This window comes from Accipiter gentilis, chromosome 26 (genome assembly GCF_929443795.1).
Source record: "Accipiter gentilis chromosome 26, bAccGen1.1, whole genome shotgun sequence".
NCBI classification, from domain to species: Eukaryota; Metazoa; Chordata; class Aves; order Accipitriformes; family Accipitridae; genus Astur; species Astur gentilis.
Window position 1 is genome coordinate 13,098,643 of NC_064905.1, and position 17,524 is coordinate 13,116,166.

The following is a 17,524-nucleotide window of genomic DNA, read 5'->3' on the forward strand; positions in this document are numbered from 1 at the left end:
GGTGATCCCTGGGTGGGAAACCAGTCCAGCCAGGCTGGCCCTGGAGAACCTCAAGAGCCCCAGGCTGGGTGCTTCAGGCTGAGCAGAACAGACACACCCACCCTACACATAACAGAAGGCAGGAGCTCTGGATGCACAAGGCCCAGAGCAAGGATGCTACTCCCAAACCATGCTGCTCCAGAAGGCTCCGTGGCCAGAAAGGGAACAGCTCTTCCTTTGGGAAGAAAATGAAAGATCTCTCCCCCCTTTTGAAAAAGCCATGCCAGGCCCTGGAGCCACCACAAAAGGAGGCTGGTTTTACTTTGGAAATGGTGGGGGCAGAGAGACCTCCCTGCTCCCTTCTGTGCTTCATGCAGGCAAGTGCGCATGGTTACCTGTCCAAAACAGGTGACTAGCAGGTACGGGTAGAGAAGGAACAGGCTCCTACCACTCCCCCTATGGGCAGGAGCTGATAGCACTGCTCCACAGCAGCAACCAAGCCTCTTATGGGGAACAGAGGCTTACGCCCACCCTTCTCCACACTGCACTTCACATGTCTTTTTTCCCCAACTCTAACCTGATCCAGGAGGGTTGACCCAGCCCTTTGAGCAAAGGAGGGCCATCTCCCTCCTACTCACCCAGCCTCAGCCCAGAGTTCATGCCATAGGCAGGCCGCACAGCGGCAACCCCAGCACTGCCTTCCCCCACAGTGTGCATACTCTTGTTCATCTTACAACAGCAGCTCTGCTGGCACAAAATTACCAATTCAAGGCAAGAGGTTAAGCGTACCCACAATGCCATGAGCAGTAACTGTAGAGCCACCACAGCTGGAATTCCCCTCCCCAGTGCTTGGCTGTGGCAGGGGGCACAGGCAGAAAGCATTGGCACAAGACATGCTAGAGGCAGAGTTTATTACACTACGCAGGCTAAGAACCCTGGGCAAGACCCCACACGGGTAAGAATCGAACCAGCTCTTTATCAAAAAGTTAATACTATAGTCAACCCCATTCTCCTTTGGTCATTACAAAGCAAGAGAAATATTAAAAGAAAGATATTTATACACAGAGGGAAGCTGAAGAGATTCTGTCCAGCCCTTCCCTCCCACCCCACTCCCAGCACATTCAGGTGCCCGGTCTTCTGGCTGTCAGGAACAGCAGATTATCAAATCTTCACAAGATGTCAGGTTGTTGGGGTTTTATTATTATTGTCATCAATAAAAGCAATAATGACCAAGAGCTGCCATTCCTGTTCCTCCCCAGGGAGGGCGGAGGGGCAACACCAGCTCCCCTCCCTCTCTGCCCTCCAAGTGTAGGGGATGGCTGTGTACACAAGTGTGTGAGGACGTGCACACACTTCCTCTTGCCAGTGCACACACACAGCACAGCTGGCACAGGCAATGTGGTCTCTGATCCCTCGTTTGAACGCAGTCTTTTAAAAAAAATATTGTATTATAATAATAATATGAATTTCTCTTTCCATTTTGTGTCTTCTGGAAAAGTGTCAATCGTCCGTGAGGTCCTGCACAAAGAGGACTTCCGTGTGGCTGAGTCCGGCCTCCTGCAGCGTGGGTGGGTTGGGCCACTCCTCTGTAGGGAGGCAGGGCAGGACACGGCGAGGGAAGTTGGCCTCAATCTGGAACTTTTCAGGGCTTTCTTTCAAGGAGAACAAGAAGTCATGGATCACCTGGGAAAGAAGCACAGAAATAACTACCAGCTGGGGGAGCAATGACACAGCCAGACTACATCTATGGCATCTCACAGTAGGGTGGGGGGGAGGTTACCAAATTTGCACCATCACCGCATTGTAGACACAAGACAGCCATTTTCTTAGCATGTATGAAACAGGACTTGTTACAGAGTACCTGGGGAGTCCAGACACTGTTTCTGACTCTTTCTACACCATTATTTAATAGGGAGCAACAAGAGCCTCAGCTTTTCAGGAGAAGAAAAAAAAGGTTTCTTCCATTTTTTTCCTCTAACCTCTCTCTTCTAAGCTGCTGGTACCAGGCCTCATGACACCCTCCTGACCCAGGAACAACTCTGCCTGCTAAGGCTCTCAGCAGAGGTCACTGTCTGGCAAAGTCCAATGGAACCAAAGCTTTGCTGAGCGACCTGGAGAATTTCAACCCTCTTTTACTCTAGGAAGCCCACCAGCTCTGCCCCAAGCTCACCGTCAACGACTGCGTGAAGTGGAATCGCCGCTCCACTCTGGAATCATTAGGCAGCTTGAAAATGATCTTAACGCTCTCTGGGTCATCAGGATGTGGTTCAGGAGGAAGGCATTCAGACTTCCGCTCCTTCTCCTCCTGCAGCGTCTGCAAAGTAAGGAGGCAGAAAGAGCAATGGGCATGCACTGCACAGACCTTTATGCTTGTTCCTTGCAGCACAGCTGCCCCAGGAGGCTCAGAGGACACTCAAGCCCCAAGCAAGACAAGCAGCTCCGATCTGACAAGAAAGCCCTACTGCAGGCACTGCTCCTACGCAGCATGAGCATCTGACAGGGCACAGCAGCCTCTCCAGCAGTCAGTTTGCTCTCACCTGTCGCCGTCTCTCCTCTGCTAGCTTTTGCTGCTGCACTTCCTCCTCCTTCTTCTTCTTCCTCTCCCGTTCCTCCTTCTTCTTGCGCTCCTTTTCCTGGTCCGCACGCAAGGATGCCAGATATGCCTCGTCCTGCTGCTGCCTCAGAACTTGGGTTTGGTTCCTCTCTTCCCTGCAAACATGAGGAGGGAGCAGTCAGGGCTAGCAGGCCCTAAAATGAAGGCATGGCAGGCTGATAACAGACCTGAGGACGCAGGTACAGCCTCCAACTCATAGGAGTGCACACATCAGTTAACACCTCATTTAGAGGGCTGAGTACCACAAGCTCTTGAAAGGCAAGGTGAGCCTCCACAGTCCCTAGCACACAAACTGTTTCCCTAGGTTGAGTGGAAATGAACTGAACACAAAAGACTTCTCACCCACTGCATCTTGACAGAGTAGACAGACAGCACATAAGCAGTGCCCAGGATTTCTACCTCATACTTGAGACTCTTCACAGTCTTATCTCCTTCAGGTAATTCCTTGCACATTTCAGAAACCAGAGGCATCAAAACATGGTAGTGGGTCCCCCAAAGAGACCATGGGGCAGAGCTGGAGCAGACAGAAGACCACAAAGTGGCATCCTACTTCAGACACAGCCTGAAAATCCCTACAGAGTTATCAGGGACTGGAGCTCATGCTCATGAGGCACTACCAGAATCAGTCAAAATTCAGGACAGCCAGCCCAGGCAGCAGCACTCCCTCACTGACTGGCTGCGGACACCAGCTCTTCTGCCTGCAATGCCTTTGCTCCCATTTGGCTCCTGCTGGCCACTGTCCAAGCTTTACCTGCAAAGCTCCAGCACGCTAAGGGTGTGCTCCAACTGCAGAAAACAGTAGAGGGTGGCCTCAATTTATGGACCAACAATCCCACTGGGAAGAGGAGAGCCCATGGGTGGTGTTACAGAACAGGAGATGCTGAGCTACCTGCTTACATGTGGTATCTGGAGGAAAGAAGGTGGCAGAGCAGAGCCTGTCTCTACAAGGTCTGCATTACTGCAGCTCAAGTCCTGTCATACCTTTCCAGGCGTTCGGACACCAGGTACGTCTGGTTGGCATCCATGATGAACATCAGTTGATTAATGAGGTCATCAGCCTGGATAAGGCCTTCTAGCCGCCCAACTACTGTCATTCTGCGATCCTTCAACATAATCACAGCCAGGAATGGGTACGTGTTCTCTCGCAGAGCCTGGGAGACTGGGAAACAGGCACAAACATCACCATAACTGCCCCATCCAGAAGGGTCAGCAAGGGGTACAGCACACTTTCCAGCACCAAGGGCCTAGTAAAGCAGCTTCCACAGCCACTATCTTTTCCGAGTCAGAAAAGGCCTCAGGCCCCATCTTTTCAAACCCTCTAAATTAGCAAAGGGAGGAAGTAGCTTGGATCATAGAGACTGAGGGGAAAAAACCCCAAGCTTTCAAGTAACCAAAAAGGTTCTTTAATTCAAGCAGGAAGTAAGTAAATTGTTCTGAATGTCCATTCAAAATGGGACAAGAAGCCCTGGGTTTAAACTGCAGGAAGAGAAACACAGGTCAAGCGCAGGGAAAACACTTGCTAAGATGATTAAGGATGGCCAGACTCTGGAAGATACTGTCATGGGCAAGATGGCAGAGTGTCCATCCTGGACATTTCTGAACAGAATTAGGTTGTTTCTGCCACAGGCAGGCTCTGTCTTGAGGCAGGGAATGAAGCCAATCAGAGGCTTTTAAATTACTGTTTACCCATGGCTGCCGATCACCTCCTCCTTAAAACGTGCATGGCACATCATGCAACTTGGAGCCATCACTACCAATGGAACCCTCCAAAATAAATCAGAGCACCCCATGGATTAAATGAAAAGTCACGATCTCTTCCAGCTCTGCTTTCTAGGCTGTGACTCCAAAGCATTGCAGCAACAAAACAGAAATAAGTAAAAGAATGTCTCCTTAGAAAGCCATTCTTTCAAGGTGTCAACAGCTGGTAGCTGAACTATGGAGCCAAGAATGACCCAGATCTAGTGCCAGAACTCCTGGCCTCTCCTGCCATGAAACAGGAAGGGTCAGAGGCGATATGGAAGGCATGACAGAGCCTTGGGAAACAACTCCATTCATGGGAAAACCCTACCAAAATGCCAGCAGGCCAGGTATCGACAGCTCTGGATACACAGTACTTAAAAGGACCTCACTGCAGACTTTCAAGCAGACAGAGAGACTGGGCGTGGAGTAAAGATGACTGTCTCAAAAGGGGAAAGAATGCACCTAACAAGTCACTCCTGGCTTCAGGCATAATACGGGCCACTGTTAAGGGCACAGCTAGTTAGAGAATTGTTTCTGCACTCAGTTTAATCCTCAGCACACACCCACCAACTCCCATTAACAAGGTACTGAAAGCAGCTTGAATGCCTGCAGCAAAGAGCACACAACTATGGCTGCCCAGAAACATAGGGAACAGTGGAGGTGAAGAGAAGGTGGTATTTCCCCAGCATCCAAACAGGCCCTCTGAGATATCACATGGAAACCAACACATATTTCCCCATGCAATCCTGAAATCTCATCTGCTAGCACAAAAGCCAATTGTGTTTCACACACATAAATTTGTCATAGGACATTTGGCTTGTTCCAGAGACAGAAAGGGATAGGTAAAGCCTAGGAGGGACACACTTACCTCTGTATCCCTCTGGTTTATTGGTTGAGCAAGCCCAGAAGAGCATTCTAGTATTTATTAGAGTGATCACCTCAGGTACGCACAGTGTATTGCTAAGGGATGAAAAGAGATCATGTGAATGAAACTGCATTTAAAGTGCAAAGATAACTATTTGGAAAATTCTCCTACCTACCGGCAGAATTCATCTGTGTCTTGGTGGTCATCTCCATGAAGATAAACCAACAGGAAGCGCAGCTCCCGCTTCGCATCATTCAGTGCCTTGGCATAAGAGCAGAGGAGGTAAAGTTACAGGGTCTCTAGGCAAGGGGAAAGCAGCACCCACAAGACTTGCACGACACAGGTCAGCAACATTTACCCAGGCCACTACTCTGCCACTACCATGGTTTTAATGAAGCAGCTAGTGGAGGATGAACTTGTCAGACCTTCTAACTAAACCCTCATTTAAAGGAGCTACAATGGTGTTCTTTCACACTCCTTTCAGGATGTGGCTTTGGAGAACACTGAACTGAGAGCAAAGCCAGGTAGGCAACTGCATGGATTGACATCCCCCACCGCCCCGCCAGACTCTGCTGGCAGTGAAGAGCCCTCCTTCATCCCTCAGACTCACAGCAGCCAAGGCTGAGCTTTCCACTCTAGTCTGTACAGGACAGAATCTTCAGACCACATCAAATGAAAATGCTACTAAAACCAGATAACTCAATGATGCTGCAGGCCCCAACAAAAAACAAACAAAGCAACAAAAAACCTTTTTGCATCTACAGTCTCTGGATTCCACCCACCCAAGAGCATTTCTTAACAAGACCACAGGATTAGCGCACAATAGGCTCCCTGTTTTACTGGCACTGAGTTTTGGTAGCCTAACCATTCTGTGGTTATTTAAGTTTGGATTCCAGGCAAGACAGAGGGGCCTAGAAGAGCTGCGGAGGCGGCAAGCTCCATCGCTGTGCAGCATGGAGCAGACTCCACATTCTTCTTTGGCACTCAGGAAGCAGTGCTGATCCAACTGTCTGCTGGGACGCACTGCAGGAGGCCCTTCCCTTGGTTAGGCTGAGAGAAGTGGCAGAAGAGGCAGTACCCATTAGGACGTCCCTCTTTCAGAGAGCACCATCAGCCCAGATCTAACATATGGAACTCTCACCTCCCATAATTTCTTCAGGGGCTCCCTCCCTCAATTTTGAGGTCTCGCACCAATTTCTGGAGTTGCATTATAATACAAGCCAGGTGGTCAATCCCAATTTGGTGAACAGAAGGACAGACGCTGGCATACCACATCAGTTTATAAAAACAAAGGCAGGGTTACAAAGAATAGCTGTTGGCTACAGAGCCATACAGACGGTCGAGGAACAGTCAGAGCAGCTTTGCTTTCCAGCTTTGCAGGCTTGGCACATCATCAGGCCTGGCAGACACTGATTTTCCAATACACTTGTTCACTAGCTCCATTACCCTGTTAGAGAGTTTGGGGACAAACGCTGGGCTTTTAGATGAAAAGTGATTTTGCCATGTAGACCCTGATACCATCTGGCAAAATCCCCACTCTCCATCTCCCCAGGATCTGTGCACCAACATGTGACACTGACCTGGCTGTAAGTTCCCTGGTAGAAGACAGGGTGTATCCTCCCATATTTTTCCTCAAACATATGAATAAACGAAATAATGTCGCCCACTGGGTCAGTGACCCGACTACGAGGATCAGGGCGTATAAAACGCAGAGCAAACCTAGGAAGGAAGCAAAGGACACTGGAAATTCAGCTTACTGACTTTCTGAAGAACAAGTTTTCCACAGTCACTGGCATTCATAAGGAGGAAAAAAGTGACAACCGAGACCCTTGAACATTTATAATCACAACCTAAACTGCTACCTGCTCCAAACTGATACCATTGCTACAGAAAGCCCCCAGTCAAATATTATCTCATGCCAGGCATCAGCAAGTATCTGAATTCTGTGTGATTAAGTTTTGACTTCCTCTGAAGCATCAGGCATAAGACACACCACCAGTATGAGGTTTGAGGAATTTAGTCAAAGACAGGCTGTTAAAAGCCACACAGTTTTGTCCAGATAACTTTGAAAACTGCATTTCTGCTATTCCAAGACTAACAATTCCAGACTGCAGAGAGCTGCAGAAAAAGAACATTACACTAGGAGTCCAATGAAGAGAGAAGAAACAGTCATTCCTCTGAGGCTGAAAAAGCTTAACTGCAAGGCAGATTTCAATGTTGTTTAGTTCTATTGATGTGTAGAACTCTGGAAAAGCCTTTCAGGGCGGGGGGGTGGGGGAGTTTTAATACAACAGAGGAAACTGCCAAAACACCACAGATGGCAGGACTGCTGGATATTTACCACCTTTCAACAATCCCTTTTCTATCAATGCTGTAAGGAGGCAAGATGAACTAGCCCCCTTTGGGGCAGTAAAGGGAGAAGAGGCAACAGACACCAAAGGGGAAAAAGCAGAGGTGTTTACAGTTTGGGTTTTGCCAAGTAACATACAGGGATTAGGGCAGGTTAACCTGCAGCTCAGTCCAGTGGTACAGCATTCTGATCAAGTTGTTTTGTCCAAGAATACTGGACACTTCTGACACCATGTTTTGTGTCCCCTTTGCATGGCACTCAAACTGTAAAGCTGCATGGAGCGAGAACTCCAATAAAATGTTTCATTTAGAGAGCTGCAAGATGCTAATTTTCTCTGCAATAAGATTTATTTCTTGCTAAACAGTGTTAGAATTTTACAAGGCTACAGATAAAGCCAGCTGAGCAAATAAATGAAAAATCTGCCATTAGTCCTAAAGATCCAAGTGACAGAGGTACAGCCAAATCTAAGCTACTGTGCCTTGATGCAGTCAAAACATGAGTCAGCACAAAAAGGTACTTACCTAAATATATCAAGTAATGTGTAATAGGTAAACCGGAATGGAAGCATTATGAAGTAGTAACCCCATCCTAATAGGCCCTGCAATTACAAACAAAGATTTAGAACAATCTCCACACACACAGAGTATCAGTGCTCTAACCACTGCAAAAAAGCTCAGCAGTATTTCACAGCTTCAGACATGTCAAATCAAGTTTAAGTGACTGACATGGTTCATTCAGAATTCAATGTGATGCATCTGAAAACAGGCATCAGTGACTAATTCAAGCAGTCAAGCAGCAATGCTTTTGCTCTGTGCTAATTTTCTTAAGTGTACAAAGGGATTAAGAGCACCAAGTCTTAGAGGTGCTCATGCAAATTTGTGAAACATTAACGCAAGTAATTGACACTGTTTTCAAGTTAATACACACTTTAGGTGTGAATAAAAAGAAAAAACTATTATCACTCTGCCATAAGAAGGGGACAGTCCTTTGTTTGAACTGAACTGATCGAAAAGCTTTACTACACCACAGCAAGACATTCTGTGACACAAAGAAGGTTTTCTCATATTGCGAGTTACACCATGGAGAAAGCATCCACAGTAGTAATAGAGGTTTAAGGAATAGCTCTACATTTTGTTTTCAGAAGATAAAATTATTTACAAAGGAGATAAAAGCATACAAAGAAAACAATTCCTTTTCCTGCTTGCACATTCTGTTGTTCACAGTCACCCAAGAAGCAGGACAAAATCCACTCTAAGATAACTTGCCCTTGGCTGTGGCCTTGAGACAACGTAGCTGTAGATCCTGTGGTCAGCTGTATTGACCTGCAATGGCCGCGATGGGGGAGGATTAAAGACACTTGGGACACCCTCTTGCTCATTCAGTCGGTCCTGTACAGCTGCCTTTGACACAAGAAAGAGCAAAGGGCTGTTTCAGACATTTAAGGTTGGCAGAAAAGATCTTTTTTATACTTTGGAAACTAACAGCCCCAGAGCACTGGATAAGCACAACTCATCACAAACTCTAGCCACCAATACTCTTTTCTGCATGGAAAGCCTTCTCCATGGCAGCCTGCACAACATGCACTACTGGAAGTTACACACTGTGCCACTCAAGCGATTATTCACAGACATAACAACTCTGCTGTGTACTTCTGAAACCAGCTCTCCAGATGTATCAAGATACTATTATAAAGAGCTACTAGTGTAAATTCAGGGGTTGACAGATTAAATCTTACTGGGTAGCGCACCCCCCCCGCAGAGTACTCCATTTAATCCAGGTACTTGGAAACTGCTACAAATCTCATTTGCAGTGGTACCTCTATGTTCCAGTTGTGCTGCTCCAGTGTGTGACGACATTGGTCCATGGACTCTATGCCAGTCAAGTCCTAAAGGAGAATAAAAGCAGATGAATGCCAGGGAAGTGTAGTATTTTTACTGTTCTTTGCAATGTGTGAGCACAGCTGTACAGGAGTTACTGCAATACATTACTGCGATACTTTTTTAAAATTTTTTTTAAAGTGCTCTGCTCTCAGTTAAGAAGAGAGCAACCTGTGCCAACCCAAATCCATAAACACACAGGAGGCCTCAAACAGGCCTTTGCACTCTTCCAGCATTAGCCAATTCTCAGCAGTGCCCCAGGTCTGTAACTATAACTGCAATCAGCCCAGTCAAAAGTCTAACATGATATTGCCCACAAGTTTCACTCTGGAAGGGTATGCTAGGCACCTCAAAGCATCTCCTTCAAAGACAGGCAAAGCATTTCTGAAAACCCAAGATGACCGTTACTTCACTTACTGCAAGCATAAACAGACTTAAACCAAAATGAGCCAGGCACTAGTGAAGACAGCATTTTCCAGCATCACAGGGAATTCTATAGTAAAAAAAAAATTCAGTCCAACACACACAGGACCTGAAACAGAAAACATAGTCCAAAACACACTGGCAGACCTCAAAGCCACTGGGCTTTCACGTCAATGTTTGGGAAGGGGTATTTTAACCCCATGCCAATCAGAACTTCTGCACAAGAGATCAAACAACAGTATTTGTTATTACAGGAAGCCACATCAGCACCTCTTGAATAGACAAATCTTTACTGAAGTGAACATCCCTGTCACTGTGCCACAGAAACACATTTCTCCCCACACCACTTGCTGTAAGGTGTTTGAACAGACATTTCAGGGTTGTACACTGCACCTATAACCACAGAGCAGAAGCATGCACTTTCATAGGAAAGCATAAAGACACCAACGTGGTGCTGCTGCCACCCTTTTAACAATCTTTTGAATCAGTCAGTCAAAGATCATTACAGATGACACCATTAACAATGCTGGCGATCTCAAAGGAAGCTACTGTTACTTTAAAATTAAAAGGAGTAAAGAGTTTGTGGCTTGCTTTTTTTTTTATAACTGGGCTACAGAAAGCCAAGAAAACAGTTATACCTTCAGAAATAATTGTTTAGCTTGGATACAAGATGGCAGAAGCAATGACAATAACTGTCACAAGCAGCGTAACAAATTCAGCATAAAAATGTGCTGGTGATATAAGGAGACTGTTGAAATATGACAATTTCTCCAGCAAGGTTATTCTTGACAAGAGAACTCCACAGATTCTTTATGCTTCAAGTTCTCACCTGGTGGACTTCTCTCCAGACACCTTCTCAGCCAGCTGGTGTAACACTACAGAGGGTGCAGCTCCCTCAGTGGCTCAGGGACCAAGCTGAGAAGTGAAGCAGGCTGCTTTCCCACTGGACTGCTACACACTGAGACAGATGGAGCCTGCTGACCAACAGAGGTTGTGTGAGCTGAACTACACAGGAGCCTTGCCTGTCCTCTGCCTGCCAGTTCCATGCACTCTTCTCTGCAGCACCTGAGATGATCTCAGCCATGCAGGAGTCTGGCAAAGAGCAGGGAACTTTTGCGCCCTGTGTCTGTCATACAGCAGAGCATAGCTTTTCTGCAGAAGGCAGGCTATGATGACTGCGAACACAGAGCAATGACGATATAAATCCTTGTGGGCTGTTTCTATTACACCTTGTGATCCAATCCATTGTTAGCAATCTTATTTAATTCTGCTTGTCATCTCCCCCATTTCTTGCTTCATTTGAAAGCCCCTGAGGCAATCTTGACAAGCTGACCATTTAAGAATGCAATTGCTTTTTACTGGAGAAGGATGGTGCATCAGTTCCCTTCCCTGCCCCCATTCATACATTCCACATGCTACTTTCACCCAAGTCACTCTGTGGACAAATGCCCTATTCAATCTCTGGGCTCAGTTCAAACTTTTGAACATTTCTTGGCTTCTTTGTCATGAAGTCTCCACAGATCTTTACCATCTCCCCAGTCTACAGGACAAAAATCATTGTTTCATTCTGCTGTACAGAACCGGACTGTTCAAAGCATTGCTGACATTAACTATGTGATTGCAGTCACTCAGAAAAAAACACTTCAAGTCACTGCCCAGTGGTGTATAAATATTTATTAAAAAGTAAGTCTACAGCAAGCCTCACAAGGGAGCACTACAGAAGTGAGTTTCATAGAAGAAATGAAGCTCAGTGAGCTCAGCTGTTGCTGCCAGAATACATTCATTTATCACTCAGCTTCACGATTTAGTATTTTAGTTTAACTATCTTTCTTTAAAGATGTGCTTCACTGAGGAAAATCTAGGTTTTGTATTGGTTTTTTGGTTTTTTTTTTGTTTTGGTTTTTTTTACCCCAAACTCCTACAGAAGGCATTTCATTATCCTTTTAGAAAGACATCTTAAAAGGCACCTGCAATTGACTCAATTATTTGTTTTTACAATGGAGTCACAATGTGTGTATTTTCAAGTCTTGAAAGTCTTCTGGTCACCATTTCTTAACACTTTGGAAATTCTGCTGGTGTTGCAAAATTTACAAGGTTCAGAAACTCATTCACACCTTTGTCTCTAAATGTCTGGAATATCACTCAGCACTAATAACAGGGCTTCATGACTGAACATTCCCTCCTTTTTAAATTATGCAAAATGCTTTAGCAGTTTTAGGTCAGAAATCATCACCAAAGTAACAGCCATGCAGAACAATCAACAAGCATTTAATGAGCACTGAATCACTGCAACATTCGCAAGACTACTGAGCTCCACAGAGAGACTATGGGCCAGCTAACCAGCCCTTCCTGACCACCATTACAGCGACAGGCATGCTGTTGGTCAGATCTCAGTCTTCTACAACAGTTCTTCTCCGTGGAGGTGAATCTACATTTTTCTTCCTTAGCATCTTAATACAGTTGCTCTCAACATGAAACAGAAGTGACAAAACCACCCCAGCAGCACCATGCTCAGCACTCCTACCACTCTTCTGATCAATGAAGTTGCACAATTAAAACATTGCAGGAAAAAGAAATTGCCTGTGTAAAGGCAGCTTTTAAAACCAAACACCTTTTTGAACATTACTTCAAAGTGCTTCGTAAGACAGACACTTCAATTCCAGGATGTTCTGGAAGACACATATAGGTTCAGAATGAATTGTAGTCAACATAAGGAACTGCAGGAAGACAGTTCAACTGTCAGTTTAGACAACAACTTGCTGGTAAACTCCGATACTGTTCATTATCACTCACAACAACCATTTGTACTGTTATCTCAGTACCTTCTATGGCCACTGCTTCACCTTAATCACAGAAACAGATTAAAAACTTGAAACACCACATCATTTCCACTGCACCAGTTCACTGTGGAGAATCTCATGGCTAGCTGCAAACTGCGTTATTCACATGCCAGACAAATAAGTATGTTCTTAGTATCATTAAGGCTAAGAGAACAAACAGCATCTTCAAATCAGTCACTAACTGCTAGTTTCCTACTCACTGTAGTCTCTCATTAGCTGCCTCAAAGAGCATAGATCTTATACAGACATAGTAAGTAATAAAAAGATAAGGCCCCTTGTAGTTAAAATTAATCCCATTAAACTAGCACCCTCAAACCTTCAAATAAATGTAGATCCAAGCTCAAGACAGTGGATAATATTTAGAAAACAAAATATTAAGTACCACAAATGCCAGGAAAGTTCAACACTGCTTTCTCGAACACCTCTCAAAGCACAGTGCTATCCTAAAACCCACTGAAGCTGCTGCTGGATGTAATTATTTGCATCTCTCACCTTTGAGACTGCTCAGTATGTTAAAATCTTCTCAATACTGAAGTAGTGGAAAGTACAATTCCACGCTTCAAAAGCGGAAGGAATACCCCTGAGTGGACAAAGGTTGTAAACTGGACTTACGAAACTGTTCCCTCTGCAGATACGCTTGTATGTTGAAACACAGCGTTAAGAGATGCAAATCCACAGGACTGTAACTGGCACTGCTCTTAATTCCCAACCCACTGCCAAATTCCAGAGAATTATGTTTCCAAGGGTAAAGAACATCTGACTTCAAGCAGAAAAAAAGCCTTTACCAAGAGAGTTTCTCTTCACATATTACAGCAAATGCCTTTGTGAGGGTTTTGATCGATATGCAATACACTGAGTAGGAAAGATGCCTGAAGTTTCTGGTTTCCTCCTTCCTCTTTAAAGATGTTTTCAGTCCTGAGCATTTTGTTTTCCCCAGCTGAAGTTAGAGTTGGTATCATGAGTGCTAACTTTTCCCTTTGCGAATAACACTCCATTACTTTACATTAGCATATTATAACATTAGACATCAGCCCAAGTGTAATGGGCACAGATCAATAACAAGATCCTACAAAAGCTGCTCTGCTGTTTCTTCCATCTCCCAAATGGAACTGTATGTCCACAGCTTGCTTAAGCTGTTCACATCAAGTTTCTCTCTACAGATGTCAAGACAGCCAAGTCTTGACAGATGAAAAATTTAGATGCTTTTATTCCTTTACATTAGCCAACGCTTCAGCAGTAAATGGGAGGCTGAAAGCATGCAAGAGTGCTTTGCTGCCTTTATTTCAAGTTTATCCCAATTATCTGTCCATATTGGTACTTTTTTTTTTTTTATTATTCCATTAACCTGCCATAGCAGGGTGGCAGACAACTGTCCTATTCCAGCCCTGTCCATAGGAAGAGAGCTGCTACTTTCACCATCCTGCCAGCAGAGCTGTTTATATGAGCACTACAAAGACACATCAAGCAAACATCAGTGGAATTAATGCAAAGCATGTATTTAAACTGTAACCCTGACTGCTTAGACCACAAACAGGACAGCAGGCTTTCACCTCTCTACCTTGGAAGGAGCAATTTCCAGCAGAAGTAGGATAAACAGTGTAGGGCAACAGCATCTTCACCCAAAACAGCTGTTTGCTGGGTGAATGGCAGTCTACAGCTCTTCCTCAATGCTTCCCTCCTAGCTCTCCACTTAACTGTAACATTGCTGAGGGCCTTCTGCTATTGCTTACCTCATCTTTGTTATCCCCACTCCCTTCTTTCCTAGTCTGCTCTCCTGCTTTATTCACACTGCAGTGGCATGCCATCTTTTGTGGAAGTACAATGCTCTGCCACCACAGAATATTGTACAAATTACTTACGACAGTGCATCACAATGAAAGGGTAAAGTTATCTTTGACAGCATTTAAGCATTCCCTGCAGAGACAGTGGGAACCCCTGAAAGGTTTACAAACTAACTGTAGCAGTGTTTTGCAGCAATAGCAATGTACAAATATTTCAGTGATACTTAGCCATCCTCTCCAAACAGCAAACACTATTTAACAGAGTCCAGCTAAAGGAAACAAGAAAAAACCCCACTTTTCCAGGTGGACTGATTTACTCTCATTTCAAAGAAACAAGCAGGACTGCACACCTGAGCTCCTTTCAGCCAGGTGTGAAGTACTAAATGAGAGGGAATCACCAGTGAAGCCTGTCATTAGCACAGCCCTGATGAAAAGCTAATCACATATACCCCAGGGGACAGAAGAGCAAGAGGATCCAGGTATCTGGACTACAGCTTTCACATCAGGTTCTGGACAGTAGCCATCTTCTAACTGAAAAATTTCTCCTCTTTATACTCTAAGGAACATTCATCTCCACATCAAACCAGGGCTCAACAGGAAGCTGGACTAAAACATGAATCCCTCCTTCTGACTTTTTCTCCTTCCCCTCCAGCCCCCAGCCTGCTGTCCATGGCAACATCAGGTAGCATTAGGAAACAGGATTCTTTAGTTTCACAGCTGCCCACAAGGTTTTGAAAATAGCAACAGGGACACTGATGAGTGCAGCTGGTCCTATCTGTCCAGATTCAGTAGATTAATAAGTACCACAGTATCTTACAGCAGGACAACAGGAGCTGGACAGCTTTTGCACACATATATGTGCAGCATAAGGCAAAGGTTTAAACCTCATATACTTAGCAGGGAAATGGTAGCATTGGAAAAGCAATTGCTAACATTGCTCTGCCTCCTTTGTAAGTTAAGATTACCGAGACAGCTTAATTCACAGTAAAGATTTAGAGGAGCTATCTCTAAAAACCCACACCATTCCTCATAGCTATAGCCACAGAAAAACACTGCAGTACATTAATTACTTCAGAAGGTTGTTGAATCCCCCTGGATCAGAGTTAAAGGCTTGGCAGGTATCTGTCTGTAATGATGAGGAACACCTGTACCCATCTCAGCTACGGGAGGCAGGGCTGGATGCCTCTGAAGTCCCTTTAAGCCTTATAATTCTACAGTTACATCACACCAAAAAATGCAAAGCACAGTCTTCAAAAAATATATATGAAGCAACAAAATCAGACAAAACACTCTTGAAAGTAAATATTGTATTTGTAAAAGAACACTGCAATCCAAGGAACACCACATGATGCTCTACAATTCACAAACCCAAGACATCTGAAGATAATTTTCATTGGCCAGCATGCTTAATTACTTCTCACTGAGCGGCCCTAAATATTTCAACTCCACAGCACTGTTTTCTTCCCAATAAACCACATCTGCAGATAGGGTTTTTTTAATTATTCAGCTGCTGCACAGCCTTGAGGCCTTGGCAAACCAACGGTTAAGCGACCCAGCCCATGTTATGCAGCAGACAGCAAGATTAGATCATTACAATCCCCAGTGGCCTCCCCCCAGTAGGCATTACCAAACCATGAGGGTTAGAAACAATTTTCTGAGAAACCACATTCCATAGAAACCCACTGCCCAACCCTCCCAAGGCACCAGGAAAGGCTCTCCCAATCACTGCTAACGACAAGAAAGGGAATTGACAGGGAATTTTTCAGACTATCTAATTAAAATGGCCAGGAGTTACCACGGTGTTTTCCCCGTATGGAGTTAATGGGGTTTATTCAAAAGTCACTTCCTGCCTCCCCAATTAGCGATGACAGAACACCATTCCTAACGAAGCATTCGGGGCACGCACAGCACCGGCCGGCCCCTCAGCAAGGCCCCATCCCGGGAGAGCCTGAAGCCCCGGGAGCCCAAGCCCCACACAGGAGCTTCACTCGCCCCCGCGGGGAGCACCCTTGCCCCCGCCAGGACCGGGACCACGGGGCTCCCTCCTCTCGCCCCTCCACTCAGGCCCGGCCCGACACCCCCGGGCCCGCTCCAGGCGAAGCTTGTCCCCGCTCTCGGTGAGCCCCGTACCCCCCGGCCCGGCGCAGGCCGGCAGGACCCCAGCGCTGGCGGGGCGGGCCCGGCCCAGCCCGTTCCGTGCCCGCGCGCCGCCGCCTCCGCTCCCGCCGGCCGGCACGGGCTCCCCCCCGACAAGGCACCTGGAACTGCAGCAGCTTCTCGGTCTGCTCCGCCGTCAGCTCCCGCTCCTCAGGCGCCGCCATTTTGTTGCCGCCTCTGACCCGTCGCTCCGTCACTCTCCGGAACTGACGTCTGCCCACCCGCACTTCCGCCCCGGCTCCAGGGCGCGCGCGCGCGCGCGAGGCGCCGCAAGGGAGCCAACGGCCTTTTATCGGCCGCAACCGGAAATACTCGACCGCGTTCCGGAGAAAGCCGAAGCGCTCCCGGACCTATCCGGAAACGCCCGAATCTCATCGACGGGGCTCGCCGCTCTCGGGTGTTCCCGATGGGCGCGCGAAGAGTTCCGAAGTGTGCCGAAAGCCGCTCGGACGTTTCCGGAGCTGGCCGGGGGCGGGGTGGCTGCCTTTGGCCGCGGGAGCGGGTCCCGCGAGTGGCGGCCGGGAGCCCCTCGGGAGCGGGTCGGGCTGCCTCTCAGCCACCGGGCCGGGGGGTCCTGCCCGGGCACCTCCCGTCCCGCCGGGTCGCCCGTCCACCGGCGGCGGCTCCACCCAAGATGGCGGCCGCCAGTTAAGATGGTGGCTGTGAGGGATCGCCCGCTCCCACCCCGAGAGCTACGAGTGCGCGCGGGGGGGGGGGACGGTGCCCCGGGACCACGGCCCTGCGAGCCCGGGGAGAGGCAGCCGAGCAGCCCCGGCCCCCCATGCCCGCGCTGGGGCCGCGCCCGGCCCGTACCGGCTCCGGCCGGCAGCGGCGGTGCAGGGAGCGGGCTGCGGCTGGGCCCGGCGACGCGCCGGGAGGCGGGCAAAGCGGGAGGCGC

General features: G+C 47.1%; 1 protein-coding gene across 1 annotated transcript; it reads right to left on the minus strand.

The window, feature by feature from the left end:
* Window positions 1-1,158: 1,158 nt before the first annotated feature.
* FAF2 (Fas associated factor family member 2) lies at window positions 1,159-17,461 on the minus strand. Its single transcript, XM_049829580.1, has 11 exons — window positions 16,728-17,461; window positions 9,365-9,433; window positions 8,814-8,948; window positions 8,070-8,146; window positions 6,779-6,917; window positions 5,374-5,459; window positions 5,202-5,293; window positions 3,575-3,752; window positions 2,517-2,688; window positions 2,150-2,293; window positions 1,159-1,662 (listed from the first exon to the last, which is right to left on the minus strand). The coding sequence occupies exons 1-11, from the start codon at window positions 16,788-16,790 to the stop codon at window positions 1,480-1,482; spliced, it is 1,338 nt and encodes a 445-aa protein (XP_049685537.1). The 5' UTR covers window positions 16,791-17,461; the 3' UTR covers window positions 1,159-1,479.
* Window positions 17,462-17,524: the final 63 nt, after the last annotated feature.

Coding starts and splice junctions, on each gene's coding strand:
- FAF2 (XM_049829580.1), bottom strand. CDS start 16,790: ATGGCGGCGCCTGAGGAGCGGGAGCTGACGGCGGAGCAGACCGAGAAG. Junction 3,753..5,201: donor TAAACCAGAGGGATACAGAG/GTAAGTGTGTCC, acceptor CCTGTTTCCCAG/TCTCCCAGGCTCTGCGAGAG. Junction 1,663..2,149: donor ACTTCACGCAGTCGTTGACG/GTGAGCTTGGGG, acceptor CTTCTTTCCCAG/GTGATCCATGACTTCTTGTT.